This window comes from Nannospalax galili, unplaced genomic scaffold (assembly GCF_000622305.1).
Source record: "Nannospalax galili isolate Female #2095 unplaced genomic scaffold, S.galili_v1.0 scaffold95, whole genome shotgun sequence".
In the NCBI taxonomy this organism is placed as follows: domain Eukaryota; kingdom Metazoa; phylum Chordata; class Mammalia; order Rodentia; family Spalacidae; genus Nannospalax; species Nannospalax galili.
The window spans coordinates 6,635,976-6,650,277 of record NW_008342393.1 but is presented as its reverse complement, the minus strand read 5'-3'; the positions used below and the strand labels follow the sequence as shown (position 1 = coordinate 6,650,277).

At 43.2% G+C, this 14,302-nt stretch overlaps 1 protein-coding gene across 2 annotated transcripts in view; it reads left to right on the top strand.

Annotated features, from left to right (window-relative positions):
* Positions 1–761: 761 nt before the first annotated feature.
* The window catches only part of Ca10 (carbonic anhydrase 10), a 591,432-nt gene continuing 577,891 nt past the window's right edge, over positions 762–14,302 (top strand). Inside the window, exons 1-2 of one of the 2 annotated variants that reach the window (XM_008838415.3) lie at positions 762–1,142; positions 2,718–3,356. In XM_008838415.3, the coding sequence (XP_008836637.1) occupies positions 3,296–3,356 (61 nt within the window). In that variant the 5' untranslated portion in view covers positions 762–1,142; positions 2,718–3,295. Of the gene's footprint in view, positions 1,143–1,545; positions 1,779–2,717; positions 3,357–14,302 lie in introns of those variants that run through there. The other variant, XM_008838412.3, reaches the window with a different exon arrangement.

Here is a 14,302-nt window from a genome sequence, read left to right as displayed (position 1 = left end):
AGTGATGAAGGCAAGAATTTAGACAGGAAACAAAGAGAAAAAAATTACTATTTTACTGACATTGGTGTGAAGGCTTACAAACTATTCATCCTCTACATTTTTCCTTCACACCAATGTCAGTAAAATAGTAATAAATGAATGTGTTGTGATATAAAAGTCCAGGCACCCTGTTGGTCCTTCCATGAGAGCTCTCCTGCTAACAGAAAAATCAGCTTCCAAGGTAAGTTGCTATCCACGGTTCTGAACTCTCCCTGAGCATGATCTGTTCCTGTTTGGCAAATTGCTTTCTTCCTTCACTCAATGTCTTTTCACGCAGTATACTTCAAGGCACGAAGACGAACACTCCCCAATATGTATCCCAAATGGTCTAATTCTCACTATCTCTGATTCTTTTAATATTCTCAAATCTCAACGTCTTTCCTGCTGAGTCTTGAAGTTCTCTATTTTTTAAAAAAATCATGGATTTATTTAGTGTGAGCCTGGAATTTTAATGTGTTGGCCACCCGGAGTCCTTGGCTGTCATCTCAGAGAACAAATCCTTTGGCCACACCTCCTTCTTAAAAAGTAAGCAAGTCTGCCAGCGGCTCTTTTTGAGAACTCCCAGACCAGAGGCAGCAGAGCTGCATACTCTGGCTCCTGCAGTTAGCCCAGTCCAACTGCTCTCCTCCCTCTCTCGGGTTCCCCCCACCCCCACTCCTAAACACAAAGAATCCCTGAACTCCCTAGGCTCCTTTCAAGAATCTGGGGAGCACGGTAGTATAACTCCTTTGGCTCTCATGCCGCACCCTTAGATGCCACGCAGTCTGGGTGCCTTATGCACTGTGGAAAGGTTCACTGGATCTATGTGTGGATGAAAAACATCATTTTTTTCCGCCCCCTTCCTTTCCACTTATCTACCCTTTCTATGCTTATTAGGCCGAGGCTTACAATGAAATGGCTTCTAAGCGTCAGAAATTTCAAAGTGTAAGAATATTCCCTGTGGGTTATACGTGTGTTTGTGTTTGTTGTGTGTGTCCATCCGCGCTTATGCAAAATATCCCAGCGTCACTGTTCGGAATCCGGACAAGCACAGGGAGAAATCCCAGTTCTTTCCAGGGATTCCCTCTGTCCTGCCTTCCTCTTCTCTGGCACCCCCAAAAGAGGTAGGTTCGGGGCTTTCGCCAAACATTCTTGCAAAAATAGATGCTCACAAATCTGCTGCATTTTTCTTTCCTCCTACTCTCCCAGTCCTTTTAGGTAAACAGTCCGGAGTGCAGGGTTTCCTCCCATTTACCCTGCATCCGCATTACATTTGCAACCAGTCCTTCCCTGGCTGCAGACAGTCCACCTCACTCCAAGACCTTCTGTGGACTTGGCTCTGGCTCTGCCTGGGCGGTGGGTGGTGCTCGCGCCGCCCCCTCCTTCCCCTGGGGCCGCGGAGAGCCGGGCGCTGGGCAAGCATGCGCGCGCGCGGACTTGCTGGGGAAATCTTCTCTGGAAGCGGCTGAGGGTCGCTGACGAGTATCCCGGGGCCCAGCAAAAGCCTTCAAAGCAGTTTAGACCTTCCCTAAAGAAAAACAGAGTAAAAGAAAAACAGAAAGGGAAACCCATTTCCCTGAAGGCCTGGGTTTCCAATGGTCTCGGATGATCCCACTGCTGAATAGAGGCTCGGCTGGCCACTGCTAGCACCCGGACTTAGCTAGCGTCTGGACTTAGGTTTTGGTCTCTTTCTGGTCGAGGGAGGTGAGGGACGCTCAGGCAAGAGTTGCACCTGGTCTGGGAACCTGCAGAGGGAAGGGGTAAGTAGCATCTTTTGGAGCCCAAAGGGCGAAGAAGGATCCGGGAGGGGACAGGAGAGGGACGAAAGGGAGAGGGCAGCGAATGAATTATGCAAAAAATAAATAAATAAATAAATAAATAAATACCCAATATTCTGAAGCAGAGGGAGAGAGCACAGCCAGTGCTCTCTCAGGATGAGTCCTGCACTGCTCTCCCTGCTGAACCAGCAGGCACGAAGTTCTTTTTAAAGATAAAAGAAACTCACAGCTCCAGGAGGGGAGAGGAGGCTGGCCAGCCGGGCGGACCGGGGAGGCTGGCGCGGGGGACCCAGGTGGAGGCTGCGGCAACCGTGGCCCGAAGCGCTGACGCCCAGCCTCCTTCTCCTCCTTATGGCCGGGTTAAGCCTCGCCGCCACACCCCGGACCGACTTTTGCCTCCGCCTCCGGGTTCCGGGCCGCCCCGCTGACGTGGGTACTCCAGGCGGTGGCGCGGACACTCACCTGGCCGATCCTCCTGCATCTCCTCCTCCTCCTCCTCCCGCCCCCACCTGCCCTCCTCCTCCTCCTGAAATCGGAAAGCATCGGGATCCGTAGGCAAGGAAATAACGACCCCTGCAGTTGCATTGCGGAAAATCTCGGCGGCGGCGCTAGTTGCGGGCGATGGAAGCAAGGCAGCTGGGGGTTCTGGGGAACCCAGGAAAATAGCAGAGGAGCTGAAAGCGCGCGCGCAGCGTGGGGAGCCAGTGGGCCCCAGACGAGCCCCAGTCCCCAGAGCCTAGCCCTAGGCTAGGAGTCCTGGAAGCGCCGCCTGAAATCGGTTTGCAGGCGGCAGGCTGCGCGTGGGAAACAGGGAGGGTCAGCAGAGGCTGCTGGTGCCGGCGATTTCGGGCAATAATCCCTGCTTCTCTTTCTTTTTCTGGGTGCCGTGCCTGCGCCTCTCCCCCTACCCTCCCGAAGCAGGAGAAGAACTGCGGTGAGCAGAGCCAGCAGCCATCCCCGGATCATGCCTCAATGAGCCGGGCGGACTTCGAGGGCAACTTGCCGCGGACTACCTGGGCTTAGCCAGGGGACGGCTAGGGAACCGGAGCCCGGAACTACAACGTGCGGCCCGGCGGGGGGCTATCGTCTATGTCTTCTTGGGGCGCCCGGAGGATCCGGGTCTCGGTTTTGCTGGAAGAGCTCAGCACCGGTGGCTTCAAGTGGCTGTCATCGCCGCCGCGGAAGCTGCAAGTCCTGCTTCTACCACTGGTGAGAGGAGTGGAGACGCGCGAGCGGGGAGACCTCCGAGGCAGCGAGGCATTGGACATGTGTCAGCACATCTGGGGCCCACATCCGACAAGCCAGAGGGAATATTTGCAGGAACAATTCAAACTGCGATATTGATCTTGGGGGTGACTGCCCCTGACCGGCTGTCGGGTGGGAGCGCGAGTGTGCGCTCTCTCGGGAGTGTGTGCGTGTGTGTATGTGTGTGCCGTGTCGGGCCCCCTCTTCCCCCTTGTTTTCCCGTCGAGTGATGCACTTGGAATGAGAATCAGAGGATGGAAATAGTCTGGGAGGCGCTTTTTCTTCTTCAAGCCAATTTCATCGTCTGCATATCAGGTACGGGACGTGCTGCTGTTGCTTGGTGGGGTTTGTGCTGCACGGTGATGTTTGGAATGGGGTTGTATTGTGTGGGGGCATATGGCGGGAAGCACAGCCTTTTTTCTGTTCTGTGGCTTTGCTGTCTTCAAAATCAAAAATCTTCTAAACTCAAAGATGTGTGCAAGGGCGCTGGTATGTGTGTGTGTGTGTGTGTGTGTGTGTGTGTGTAGGTGTGCGGTTGGGGGTAGGTTCTGTGTTGCATCCTGGAAAGGAAGAGGGATGGGGACTGAGAAAGAAGAGGCAGATGGGTGTTGATTTTCAACTGCTTTCCTGGCTGAGAACTCTGGCGCCGAAATCTGAGCCTTGGCAACCCCCACTCACAACCTCTGGCTTTCAAAGTTCCCAAAGACAGTGGTTCCTGGCTGGTGAAATGGATGCAGAACCTTGCTCTGGTATCTATCTAGGCACTTTAAAGGCACTGTGGGAGGCACGGGGTGGGGGGGGGATGACACAACTGGGGAATACCAGCAGAGATTGGAGTGATGTGGAAGTCTTCCCTGACTTCCCCCAGTGCTGAAGAGTGTACAGTAATGTTTGAAAGCCAGTGAGTGGCACATTCCCCCTCTATCCCCAATTAAAAAAAAAAAAAAAAAAAAAAAAACCATTCAAACAATACAGTGTCACAAAGACCACTTTGTATTATAGTCTTAATTCCCATCAGCAAGGATGCCTTGGCTAGGTTGCTGATTGCTAGCTTCTTGCTCCAGCCTGTGGTTTTGGGGGTTCAAGAGAGAAGCCAGAGTGTTCAGATGAATGAGGCAGGGCTTGTGCTTGCCTGCACCAACTTGTTTGTGTATTGGGAGGGGTTGTATTTCTAAACTGATGCAGGAATTTGGGGACTGGAGTGAACTGTGAGGATATTCCCAGTCCTATGGCTCCTCCCATTCATCAGCACCCACTCCATTTCCCTTGCACCTGCTATTTAAGCACTCTGGGTGTAGCCCATTTGTGGTTCTCCTTTCTGCCTGCATTCTCTCTGCAGAATTGGGGACTGGGCCAACTTCCCAGGAAGTCTTCATAGGTGGATGAGCAGGAACCCTGCCCCTGTGGGCAGACACACTTGAGCAGCATTGAAGTGGAAGGACAGGTTTCCTGTCTCTTCCTTTAGCCCTGCCAGTCTCCACTCCCTAAATCAGACCTGATTCTGGCTATTAAAAACCATTCTTCTGCCTTTACCCTGGACCCAGTTCCAAATACTGCTGTTTCATTTCAGTCCTCTCCTCCTGAATGAGAATCTGTCATCTGAAATCATGTTTGGAGCTTAGCTACCCAAGAACCATGTATCAATAATACTTTACCGGGTTGTGCTCACAAGGCAGACAAGGAAAGTCTAGGGTCATTCCTCCTTCTTCCCCAAAGCAGTGGGAACACTCTTATTCTATCATGCATCTTCTGGGAAAAAATATCCTGGTGATTTATAAGGGTTTATATGAGTCCTATGTCCAGGCGTGGACTGGGTGGCATCCCACAAGACCAGATTTTACATTTTTCTCTTCATGTCTATTTCTAATGCTTTCTCTTGTTCCAGAATATTTTACTACCTAGAAAATAGAATTTTTCTGACCTCTCTCCAGCATCATGTGATTTTCAGATAAGCCATTTGATTTCCTGTAAGATTGGTGAGAGGGCAACCTGAACTGAGGGTCTATACTTCCCCAAGTGTCCTATTTGTCCCCAGCCTAGACCCTAAATCTTGCCAGGCAATGGCAAAAGGAGAATAAGTTGAGCAGGAGTCTGTTCTTAGCCTCCAAAAGAGTTATTAGTGGGATACCTGTCATAGCTGCATTTGATTTGGTATGTCAGCAGCTAAATTATTCAAATAGAAACATGAGGAGAAGGTTATTTCCATTGCAGGAGAAGTGCTATGGAGTGTCTGGCCTTTCACATGTATTTACTAAATAATCATCATTGCTATGTAATGAGGGGATAATGTGTAAGCAAAATTGCTAGCTATTAGCTAAACAGAAAAGTAGGTTAGCATTCCAAACGCTTTAGTTAGGATCTGCATGCATTTGCACTTTATGAAGATATGTAGGCAAAGACGCAGCATTATGTGCCTTATATCTGTACATCTTTACACTTAACTTCAAAAGGCTATTCTGCCTCCTTGGCAAGGGGGTCTCTTCCTTCCAGGACAATTACTTATTCAGTGATGTTCATGTATGCCTAAATTATGATTAGTGATACAGTTATGAATCATAATTGCCACAGTTTAGGGGACTTCAACTCCTCCTATCTGACAGCCTGAGGATGTGCAGGAATGCAATGTACTAAGGTTGAATAATCATGCCTCAGAGAGGGTTTAGTGGGTCTTTCATTTCTGTTTCCATGATTTGCAGTTTTAATTTACTCAAGACTGAGCTTCACCAAAAGGAACAAACCCTGTGATCATAGAATCTATTAAAATCATACATTTTAAAATATAAATGGAAAAAACCATCATAGGATGAGCTTCCCTGACCTGTAAATGGGTGTTAATCCACAGCAAGCCATGAGACAGTGATGGATGTTGCTTTGGTAGGGTCAACTTCATTACTGAAGAACGGAGGGCTGGGAAAGGCCAGCAGAAATCTGCAGCACAAACATTTTTCAGGAAGTAAATGTTGGTAGTAGCTTTGCCTGAGAAAGGTCTGTGGGGTAGATTTCATTTGGTGCCTTTTGCTTTCAGGAATACTATGAACTTTGTGGCTTAGCATTTTGTTAACTAAAGGTTCAACTCTAGCCTCTCCCACACACCAAGGAGGTTTCTCCTTGTGCTTATTTAGATATATCATGTATATAGAAACCTGGGCTTGGTATAGTTGGCAGCTCTTTCTGAAATAATTTAGTTATCAAAGGGACTAAGGGTCCACTTGGCCATGGTTAGCTTGCTGCTGAGTAAGTAGCATGCCTAGCTTCCATTGGTGGGATCACATCAAATTTGGAGAGTTAATGACAGCAAAGCAAGGTTAAGAAGAAATAGCATAGCCTTGGAATTGAACACATATCTCATTTTGCTAGAAATGTAAGATAACTGGGGTTTTTAAGGGTTCAGGAAAGGAGGAAAGGAGGGAAGAATGATGAGAGGGAGAGAGGGAGGGAGGGAGAGAGGGAGGGAGGGATGGAGGGACGGAGGATATGCTGTTCCTCTGTGCTAGCAAAGAGGACCATTCTCTCTCTTCAAAAGCAGCTCAGACCAGCAAGAATGAATGCTGAGAAGCATAAGGAGACGATTTCCTGGTCAAAAGACAGCTGCCTGATTTAATTCATACAACGTACTCCTCTTTCCCACCTATGCAACTTCATTTCTTTATTCATAATAAAAGCAGTAAGCATTTAAAGATGAGATGCCATCACACATTTAAATTTAATATGGATATTTAAATCCATTCCCTCTTAGAATTTGTGGAGGGTAATTTTATAGATTAGACAATGAACATCCACAGAGGTTTAGATTAGAGAATTCACATGCAGTCTAAGTAAAAAATCAAGACATTATTTAAGTTTAGTTCAAGATTCCTTTCAAATGTTTTTTTTTATTTTGAATTTTGATATCTCTAATTAAAAGAATATATTGGGTTTAATGAGTGTTATTCTTCAAGAATTTAAGCAAAAGTTTAATGTGATGATACTATGAAGCTAAAAATGTGGTAGCGTTTGAGCTGAACTAAAGACTGTCCATCAAATACATGTGACTGTTACCCAAAGACCTCTGGCATCTCTTAATCATCTCTCACTATAAGAAAAATTTACTCAGTATATGGTCTTCCTAACCTAAAAACTTTATTGTAGAAAGGGATAATATGCTTCTCATACATTTATTCTAAAGATCATATGAGATAACCTGATTAGTGATTTTTCACTGAGCATGTGGACACATAGTAAGCATACAATAATATAAATTATTATTTATTTCCTAAAAATTTCACCTTACATAGATTTGATTGCTGTAGAATAGAACTTTACTTTCCACCATATTGGCTTCTGTAAAAGCCAAAAGAATCATCAGTCAGGGACTTGGAAGATGGCATTTTATCCCAAGGCTTGGGAAATATGATATAACTCCTACTCACTGTGTACTGCTTACTACAAAAGAGACCAACAGACTTTTCCACATTCTTCTCATATGTTATAGGTCAGTGTAGGTCCATTGATGGTTGTAGGTCCGTGTAGATCCATTGATGGTCTTTCATATAGGCTTACACATTCACTATAACTTGAAATAGAGCATTTCATTAAATAAAAATGAGTCCCACCCAACAGATTACTCAGCTGATTGACTCATTACCAATATGATTTATTTAATCTCATTTTCTCATGTGATGTCATAAGGCAGTCCCTGAGAGATAGCCATCATCCTAGATGAGACTCTCCAGGCATAAGTGGAGAGAGCCCTCCTGCATAATATAAATTCCCAGTAGGAGAGAAGTGTCAATGTAGAACATTCCCTTGGGTGAGGAGAAAGGACTGACTGACATCTGAAAAAGTCAAGACTAAATACTTTGTCCCAACACCTTTATTATTTCATATTTAAGCTTGAGGTCTTAGTTTTTAAAAAAAGCAGGCATCATAAATCTACATGATAGCAAGCTCTTAAAAAAAGAATATGGGTATCAGAAGGCTCACCCCACAAACCAGCCTTCCTCTAGTCACCTACATGGTGTAGGCAATCACCTTGATATCTCAGTCTTAGATTCATCATCTGTCAAATAGAGCTTTATTTGCAATGCCTATTTCTAAAGGACAGTCTGAGGCAACATCAAAAAACAATAAAGCATTCTCTTTTATGCCTTGCAAATGTAAAGAACCCATATTGTGAAATGACCCATGCTTAAACTGTAGTTATAAAAGCAAAATTAAGAGGCGTGCAGATAATGTAGGTGATATAAAATAACATGAAAATGCTTAATTGTTTAAATGTAACTTATGTACTACATTAGTATGTATTACATTAGAAAGCTATAATAATGATGTCTAATTTTCTGATATGTGCCATAAATTCTATAGATGGGAGCAATCTGGCCATGAAATAAAATTAAGATATTAGGTTGATTTTAGAGTCTGGAATGAATGAAATTGGATCTCATCAGCCAAAGAGAAGGGGCAAGAGTGAGTGGGTGTATGTACAGCAGGGACTACTACAACTGAAATAAAAGGTTCACCTTAGGAGATACTGGAATGCTAGGAAAAGCCCACTCAGGAAGTTATTGCATTAGAAAATACGATGTATCCTAATAGAGTTATGATCTTTGTGATTCTTTTAAAACATATACAGTGCCTTAATTCAGTAAAATAACTTCACTTAATGCTAGTTTGCAATTCTAACATTGCTCTGAACCTCAAGTCAGTGCTGCACATTTCTGACTTCTGCTGTACTTGGTGTAACTGGTACATATTTAGAATTGAAGACAGTTGAAGGTTTTATGATGGGAAGTAGCTCAACTTTATCTTCTGAACTATGGAGATAATACCACCCAGTGCTGGAGTTCCTACAAGGTTATAATATCTGGAGAACAGAAACCACAGGACAAACTACACATAATGTATGAGAATTGGCAGAGGCTTTGAAACAAATGCAGGCCTACGTATGAATTATAGCTTTGTGAGTCATTCTCTGGTAATGTTGGAGAAATAACAGGCTCTGTGTGTCTCACCTTCCTCATCCATAAAATAAAGAGTGGAAAAATGCACATACAATCTGCCCTTATGCTGGCATGCAGTAGTTGCTCAGTGAATTGAAGCTACTCCCCCTAACTATTACATACTCATGACTGATAACAATATTAACCATTGTTGGCAACAATTGGGAATGGTTTTTATTTTATTTACTTTTCATATTTTATTATTTTTATTTTATGTGTATGTGTGTATTGCCTGCCTGTGTGTAAGTGCACCTGTGTCATTCAGTGGTCACGGAGGTGTGTCAGATCCCCTGGAACTGTAGTTAGGGATGGTTGTTAACCACCATGTGGGTGCTGGGACTCAAACCCCGGTCAGTGCTCTGATCCACTGAGTCATCTCTCCAGTTGCCAAAGGAATAGTTTTTCTCAAATCCACAGGAGCAGGGTGATGAGATAGACACACAGTTCAGCGGAAGTCACAAGGGCTAACTGATAACTAGAGAGTGGAGGATGAGGATGACGTTGAGATGGAAATATGTTCAGGATGTATGACTTCAAAAACAGTGACACCTTACAAATAATAACATCAGTAAAAACTATCCTGTGCCTCTCTTTACAAAAAGGTCTGCTTTTAAGGCCCAGGAGGGTGTGATGTTTGATCATACACTTCATTAGGAACAAGCTGGTCATACACTTCATTAGGAACAGGCTGGTTAGGGTGAAATTTGTGACTCTGGTCTAGCCTTGCTCCATTTGGCTGAGATCACTAAACGTTGTCCAGTGTTGTTTCTGTTTCTAGGCTGTTTCCCAGAAGTATTTAAGGGAATTCAGATACAGATTACAGAGTCTAATCTCCTTATTTAATTTGTTGTTCGGTATTTATATTCTAGGAAAAAAGAACTACAAATCCATTGGCTGACCCTTATTTTTAAAATAGTTTATTATTATTTTTTAATTTTATATGTATGAGTATATTGCCTGCATGTGTATAAGTGCACCCATGTCGTGCAGTGCCCATGGAGGTCAGAAGAGGGTGTCAGATCCTCCAGAACTATAGTTAGGGATGGTTGTTAGCGATCATGTGAGTGCTGGGAATTGAACATGTTTCCTCTGCAAGAGCAGCTGTCCTCTTAACCACTGAAACATCTCTCCAGCTCCTGACCCTCCTGAGTTTTGTAATGTGTCAAGTAGCATCTAATTTTCTTTATTTTTTAATATTTCCTTTTTTGTTTAGCAGTTTTCATCCCAGATAATTGTAAACATAATATTAAAGGATTTCCAACATGCAGAGTTTTGGAGAGGATCTTACAGTAATAAGAAACAGTCCAGGGGCACCTTTATTACACCACCATAAGCAGGATTGGGCTGGTAATGGGGTAGCCAGGGTTTAGTTTTGATTACATTTATATGAATTTACCATAAGGACAGCAGTGGGGAGATTATCAGAGGTTATGAAGGAGGCAGCCTACAAATACCATTGCCTCCTGATCTAGGAAAGGTGACACTTTTTGTCACAGCAAATGCAGAATTCAGCTTTAACTCTGTCCCATACTTCATGCCCAGTGGCTAAAGGGGCTGGCCATAGGAAATGAGGCTTGTGACTTTCAGGTGAGTTTTCCAGAGCCAAGTTTTGCTGGCTTTGCAACACATTTGGCAGCAATGCCGGAGTTGGAATAAACACATTTACCGAAGGATATGAGTCAACATATTTCCTTTCCGCTCCCCTCCTCTGTCCTCGCTACATGCACTGCTTATTTTTTTTTTTCAAAAAAAAAAAAAAAAAAAAAAAAAAAAAACAATTGTGATGGCAGCATTTACTACTGACTAAGCCCAGTTCTTGCCTCTGTGAGTTTGGAATGAAAAAGAAATGCCTCATAAAAACTCTTTAAATCAAAAAGCAACATATCCACAGCAGGTGCACTTTTGTTTTCCCGGTGTTTAATAAATTTGTTCATTCATTACAGAAATGCTAATGAAAGAGTGTAAGAAAGGCAAAGGGCCAAGCAGAGAGTGAAACATTTTGATCTTTGTGCTTGCAGAGTGTACGTATGAAGATACAGAGCTATTATAGTTTGATTTCCCATTGCCAAGCCCAGTACCTGGTATTCAGAAGGTGCTCAATAATGAAAAAATAAATGAATACGAAAAAACGGATAACAGCAAGTGATTTAGAATTACATATATAGCTTCAAAGGAGAACTAGGGACAAGAACTAATGTATCATCTAGGAGAGGAAAGCACCCATCCCCGTCGCTGTTCTCTTGCATCTGCTGCATGTAGGTTCTCCAATGTGCAATGAGTTAGAGCAAAAGGAACAACACATTGATAGTCTTGCTTCCTTCTCAGCCTGAACTCGTGTTTACTTGACAAGCCATCCTTATTTGAGGCACTTGCATTTTCTTAAGATGTGTTTCAGCTTTTGGTGCTTTAGACCACCAGACTGGAACAAGTAGAACCTTTAAGGATCCGCAGGTTCATTGTTCCTGTCTTCACGTCTACTCTGTCCCTGTTAGAGGAATTGCTTAAGGGACCATGTTTTCCATCATGGGGAAAATAATAGCACTTTAGGAGTTCATTGCCCTTTAGTTAGTACCAAACTAGGGTGCCCAGGGGAATGGCCCCACTCCATGCTTGAGTATCGATAGAAATACAGGAAATGACTGTTCTTTATAGTGTCTTCAAACTTGTATCAAATTTCTCTTATTAATTACTTTCTACATTGCTGTGGCCGAACAGCTGGCAAAAGTAGCTTAATGAAGGAAGAACTTATTTTGGCTCACACAGACCTAGGGCACAACCATCACAGGCAGGATGTCATGGTAGCAGGAACAGAAGACAGCAGGTCACAGTGCAGCCAGTCAGGGAGCAAATAGCAAGGAATGCTGGTGCTCAGCTTATTTGCTGCTTTGTTAAGTTTAGGACCACAATTCATGGACTAGTGCCACCTACATTCAGGGTGGGGTCTTCCCACCTCAACCTAATCTAAAAACTCTCCTAGGTGATTCTAGATCTTGTCAAGTTGGTAATCAGTAGTAACCATCACACTTCTCCAGCTTTTTGTACAATTAACAGTGGTGTTGCTGAGTACTTCTTACCAGCCAAAAGCCTAGGGGTGAAGTGACAGAGTAAAACTCCTGTTTGGGGGTACACATTTTCTCACACCTAATTGATCTTAGCAATTACATAAAAATGGTCCGTTGTATAATTGTTGGTCCATTAGCTTGCTGCTTTAATGACAGGAAATGGGATAGGTTAGAGAAACAAAAGATTCTTGTTCTTACCTTCTAATTTTAGGAGCAGGTGGTTGAAAAGTTTGCTCATGGTTAGAAACAAAACACCTGTGGGTATTTTCTTCCTATTGTGTGTCCTAGGTAGGAATAGAAATGTGTCACTTGTCATTTAGTCGATCAGAGAACCAGTTCTCCATCCTTGCATCTCAAAACCCTGTGGAATAAAATATAAAGTGGGAAAGTCATTAATATCTGTAACAAGTTTCACCATGTTTCTCCTGGGGAGAGCAGCTCTTTGCAGCCCTTGGCTTGTTTCAGTTCAGTAGGGTGATGACTAAATTACAGCCACCTGCAATCTTAGGTATATGACTTGGTTAGGCCTTTTTATGTTCTTTATCCTGGTTTTGGAACTACTAGAATCAGATATTGACTGTATCAGATAAAGGGTCATATTGGGCCACATTGAGCAAACTAATAGATGAGTACTGTGTTTAAGCACTGACTATTTAGGCTAATTGTCTGTTCAAATGAGATGCTCTTCCTTGATCCCTGTTCTTTGCAAAGCGGAGAATACAAAACAGAGATTTACCAAAGTGCTTTATGGTCACAAACCTGGTGGATGCTAGAAATCACTAGATTTATTTCAATGTCAAATATGATGCAAGAGAGTCAAAGAAAATTTAAGAAACATATTTTACTTCCTATAGCTAAAGTGTATATTTACCAAAATTTGAAGCAACAACATTCCAATCTTAAATTTTTGTGCTTCTAAAATTTTCAATATCAAATATTTTTCTGTGTGAAATTTTGGAAAGAAGCTTAGCTCTTGCTCACATGAACTGTCCAACTAACATCAACGTGCGTGTGTGTGCGTGTGTGTGTGCGTGTGTGTGCACATGTGCGTGCATGTGTGCGCGTGTGCATGCACATGTGTGCGTGTGTGTGTGCATGTGTGCGTGCATGTGTGCGCATGTGCGTGCATGTGTGCGCACGTGTGTGCGTGTGTGTGTGTGTGTGTGACTCACATGAACTGTCCAACTAACATCAACGTGCGTGTGTGTGCGTGTGTGTGCACATGTGCGTGCATATGTGCGCGTGTGCATGCACGTGTGCGTGTGTGTGTGTGTGTGCATGTGTGCGTGCATGTGTGCGGGTGTGCGTGCATGTGTGCGCACGTGTGTGCGTGTGTGTGTGTGTGTGAGACCTGTGGGGGTTGGGAGTGTGAGGAATAAAAGAAACAAAACTCTTGTCTTTTGTAATGACGGAGAGTCTTAAAGCTCATAGAGGAGACATTACTTCAAGGTGTGATTTCTATGTTATCTCAAGCATCAACATCAACTGATTGAGAAAAAGAATGTGGAGGATCAGGGGAGAGGTTTCGACAGACCAGGAAGAAAATCTATGTACATCGTTTCTGGTCAGTGATATGTCTACATTTTATTGCAAAGGAAGTGAGTACTCCTAGACTAGCTTTGTATCCAAAACAAAATGCAAGTGACTCCCTGAACAGTTAGCTAGCAACATTTTTGGTTATGTCTTTTAGAATACTCTATACATCAGAAATAACATTTTGATATTTATTTTCCTTTATTTTTTGATGTGTATGCTTTTTCTAGTTTATGTCTTTTTGTTGTTTTCATATCTAGAGATAATTATTTCTATTGAATCATTTGTTTAAAATAATTATAATAGAGTGATTATACATATAGCATGAAGTTATTTATGGTTTTGCCATATGATATCAATAAGTAATTATAAGCTTCATAAGCTTATAGAAATAAACCCAAATTTGTTGGGAAAGAATATATGTAGAATGGTGACTTTCAAAGATCGTTTAATAATCGTATCTTCTTCTAAAACTATTCAACAAAAACTAAAATGTCCTAGGATTAAGATGCTCTGACGCTTCATAAATCAGATTAGCAACCGGAAACTGGAGTCAAGAGCAAGTACATGCCATTCCTGGGTCTAGAATCTGACATTTGGGTAATGTTCCTAGAGAATGTTTTCATTAATGGGAGAATCAGCTGAGTAGCAGAAGTGTTAGGATGAGAGTTAGGACCTGTCAGTTACT